General features: G+C 45.3%; 1 protein-coding gene across 1 annotated transcript; it reads left to right on the top strand.

Annotated features, from left to right (window-relative positions):
* Positions 1 to 2,291, top strand: Best4 (Bestrophin 4). Its single transcript, XM_018099273.3, has 6 exons — positions 1 to 139; positions 211 to 321; positions 382 to 1,132; positions 1,191 to 1,380; positions 1,442 to 1,594; positions 1,655 to 2,291. Exons 1-6 carry the CDS (start codon positions 69 to 71, stop codon positions 1,909 to 1,911), a joined length of 1,533 nt encoding a protein of 510 aa, XP_017954762.2. The 5' UTR covers positions 1 to 68; the 3' UTR covers positions 1,912 to 2,291.
* The last annotated feature ends 1,649 nt before the right edge of the window (positions 2,292 to 3,940 follow it).

The following is a 3,940-nucleotide window of genomic DNA, read 5'->3' as shown; positions in this document are numbered from 1 at the left end:
CGTTAAAAAAGTTTCTGTTTTGCTTTTATTGCGTTTACTTTCAGTTTGTAATTTGAAGCGCTTCAATCATGACTGTTACCTATACGGCAGACGTCAGTTCCAGAAAGTTCATAAGCAACTTTTTGCGCTTATTGTTTAGGTAAGTGTCTATGGGATCTTATGTCGCGGGTCCTGCGAGTGCGGCCTAACGTTGCGTTCGATTTCTTGCAGATGGCGCGGCAGCATCTACAAGCTGATGTGGGTTGACTTGATTGTATTTGTAACCATCTATGCAATCCTGGCGTTCATTTATCGAGTTTGTCTCAACAATTCACTGCGCTAGTAAGCTATCATTAGTTCCATTAGCCTGCAGACTTTGCTCACCTATTGTCAACCTTTCAGTGGCTTCGAGTATGCTGTGATGTACTGCAACAGCCAGTTGAATCTGATACCACTGTCCTTTGTGATGGGCTATTTTGTGGCCATTGTGATGACGCGCTGGTGGGCGCAGTATACGACGATTCCGTGGCCGGACTCGATAGCCACGCTGATCAGCTGCAGCGTGCACGGCTTTGACGATCGTGCTCGGGCCATGCGGCGCACAATCATGCGCTACGTCTGCCTCTGCCAGACAATCGTCTTCACGATGATCTCGCCCAGCGTCAAGAAGCGTTTCCCCACCTACAACCAAATCATCGAGGCGGGCCTGCTGCAGGAGAACGAGAAGCAGATCATTGAAACGCTGGATCTGGCCTTTCCCCACTATCCCAAGCACTGGATGCCGATCGTGTGGGCTGCCAGCATTGTGATGCGCGCCCGCAGGGAGAACAAGATCCGAGACGACTACGCCGTGAAGACGATCATCGATGAGCTGAATCGCTTTCGCGGCCTGTGCGGCTTCCTGCTGTACTACGACTGGGTGAGCGTGCCACTGGTCTACACCCAGGTGGTCACCCTGGCCACCTATACGTTCTTCCTGTGCAGCATCATTGGCTCACAGTGGATAGATAATCCGCAGAGTCCCACGGCCAGCAACCTGGTCGTGAAATACTTTCCAATACTGAGCATACTGCGGTTCTTCTTCTACATGGGCTGGCTGAAGGTGGCCGAGTCGCTGATAAATCCCTTCGGAGAAGACGATGATGACTTCGAGGTGACTAAGCCGAAGAGTATGCATATAAGTGCAAGGATTTATGAGCTCTCTCTTACAGGTCAATTGGATGATCGATCGCAACTTGACGGTTTCCTACTTGATTGTGGACGAAATGCACCAGGAGCATCCTGAGCTGCTCAAAGATCAGTACTGGGACGAGGTGTTCCCCAACGAGCTGCCCTACATAGACGAATCCAAACGCACTGCACCCCCAGTACATTCCACAGCCAAACTGATTCCATCCCTGGGTAAGCTGCCATGAGGCTGTTGAGTATTCCCTTCTGTTGACTCTCTGGCCTCTGCACTCAGATAACAAACTGGGCTTCTATATGCCGCAGTCGTCGCCCAGTCTGTTGACTCAGAACACTTCCTCGCAGGTGGACATGACGACCTCGCTGCAGCAGCTGCGAGAGATCCTCAAGAGGCAGAATGAGTCCGAGGACAAGCAGAGCAGCACCAGCAGTGAGTATTTATTGGAGATGCCTATAGGGTATATATAATTGTGTATATCCGTTTACGCAGTGAATCTGGAGGAGTTGATCGAGCAGCGGCATAGGGAGAAGCGCGAGCGACTGCGTCATCGATTCCTCAACATGAACAAGCCGTCCTCGACTGGGCGTGGCTATGTGGTTACGGTTCTCCGTCCGCCCACGCCGCGCACCAGCCAGCACTCCCGGATCGAGGAGGAGAACGAGGAAGAGGAGGAGCAAGGCGAGGAGGATCAGATCAAGGAGCCAGACTCCGATGCGGCCAACAAGAAGCCGGATAAATACGAGTGAAACGATGCAAATTAAATCGAATCAAAGCACTACCTCGACTGCGGCACTAATTGTTATTGATGGGTTAAGATACACATTTTGATGTTGTTGTTGCTGTTGTTGTTGTTGTTGATGTGCTCTATACAATAATTTATTAACTCTTTGGCTCGGCTCTGGCATCTGACAAAAATAACTCATGAAATGGCCCATTGTTTGCATTAACATATCCGAACATCTGAAAATCTGACACGACGCGTGTTATTATCTTATTTTTTTTCAGTTTTTCATTTTCCATTTTCCATTTTTCACTTTACCAGCAGCTGTTGCTGGGAGTGAGCGCTGCTTGGGTAAATAATATATAAATATTAAATAAATTGTAATGACAGCCGCTATTTATGAAACTTTCAAAATTGTATTATTTTTAATGCGCGCTTGTAATGTGGTGGTTGAATGCGGTTCGATTCAGTTTGCCATTTAACTCATTTGGGTGTTGACTGTGCTGCTGTTGTTGTTGTTGCTGTTGCTGTTGCTGTTGTTGCTGCTGTTGCTGTTGTTTTTCTCATGTATTTTTGTGTGTGTGTGTGTGTGTGTGTGTGCTTATACTCTGTGCCAATCAGTCAATTTTTAATAATTGCACAACGATGTGTACATTGTCAGTTGACCACAGCGCAAAACGACAAAGATATTTCTGAATGGCAAATTTTACAAAAGCCAAACTAAAGATGCTCTATATAAAAATATAAATGGCGTAAGTAATAAATCAATAAATATACTTTAAAAATGTATGTAATAGAGTCCGGTTATTGCAAAGCGAATTCTAGTCCCCTGACAGACTTATATGCTAATAGAGTCTTGCTATAATCGAGTTCTACTGTATACACTAATATAATATAATAATTTATATAAAAATACTAAAAAATATATTGCTCTTATATATTATATATATTATATTTTATATATAAAAGTAATATAATTAATTAATATTGTTTTCAAATGAGCAACCAAATGAACTTTGAGCAGAGTTTTCTAGGCTTATTGCCTATAGTAAGTATTGCAGTAAAACTCAACAATATGAGTGCACTAACTAAAGCAGAGACTAAGAGTGGCTCAGCGTAGACCGGCAATTGTTTATTCTCTAAGAGTATCTCACCATAGACAGAGAGTAGCTCAGCTTAGACTAAGAATAACTCAGCACCCACTTCCTCTAAGTCCACTTCACATTTCTCAACATCTCACATCTCTTTCCATCTCTGTCGCATCTTCAGTCAGCGCTCGCATATACCCCAATTAGTGCGGATCAATTAAGGCGCATAAATATATTTCATATTTGCGCATCGCGTAGTTATGTTTTGTTCGCGTCACGTGGCTGGGCTGATTGATGACATGCCGGGGCACTTGGTAACAAGCGATTGAGGACTGCACTTGCCGAAGGATCATGAGCAGGATGTGTGCGCCCAGGTTGGGGACGTTGGGGCCGTGCAGGGCGTGGCGTGGCGTGGCGTGGCGTTTGTTCTGCTAGTGTCAAACAAAAAAGGGGTTAATTTAATTTCGCGCACGAACGCATTTGTCCATAATTGGCAATTAGCACTGGCCATTGGCATAGCCAGCAACATGGCCTGGCCAACACACACACACACGGACACACGCACACACGCACAACTTACAGCGCGGTCTGCGTTTGCATTTTGCATTTGGCCAACGGCAACAAATATTTGTCTGCCTGTTCGTCCTGTATCCTTGCTGCGTGTGTGTGTGTGTATGTGTGAGTGAGTGTGAGTGTGTGCTGCCTTTTTTGTGAGCGATTTTTTAAAAATGGTTCGAATTATTGAGGCGTTGAAACAATAATCATCGCCTCGCATCGCCCCATATCGAATATTTATTGCCTGATTGCAGCTGCTGTTCGGCGATGTTAATTGCAACAGCCATGCAAAATGCGTTTAATGCTCAGCAAAGACAAAGATAGACAGAGACAGAGAGAGAGAGCGAGGCATGATTCGATTTGAACTCATTTTTCACACCATTTTTCAAAGTCACTTTGGTAATTTAATGA

This window comes from Drosophila navojoa, chromosome 4 (assembly GCF_054131105.1).
Source record: "Drosophila navojoa isolate 15081-1374.11 chromosome 4, UAZ_NAV_1.0, whole genome shotgun sequence".
Taxonomy (NCBI): domain Eukaryota; kingdom Metazoa; phylum Arthropoda; class Insecta; order Diptera; family Drosophilidae; genus Drosophila; species Drosophila navojoa.
Note: the sequence above shows the minus strand (reverse complement) of the source record. Positions and strands in the feature narration are given on the sequence as shown.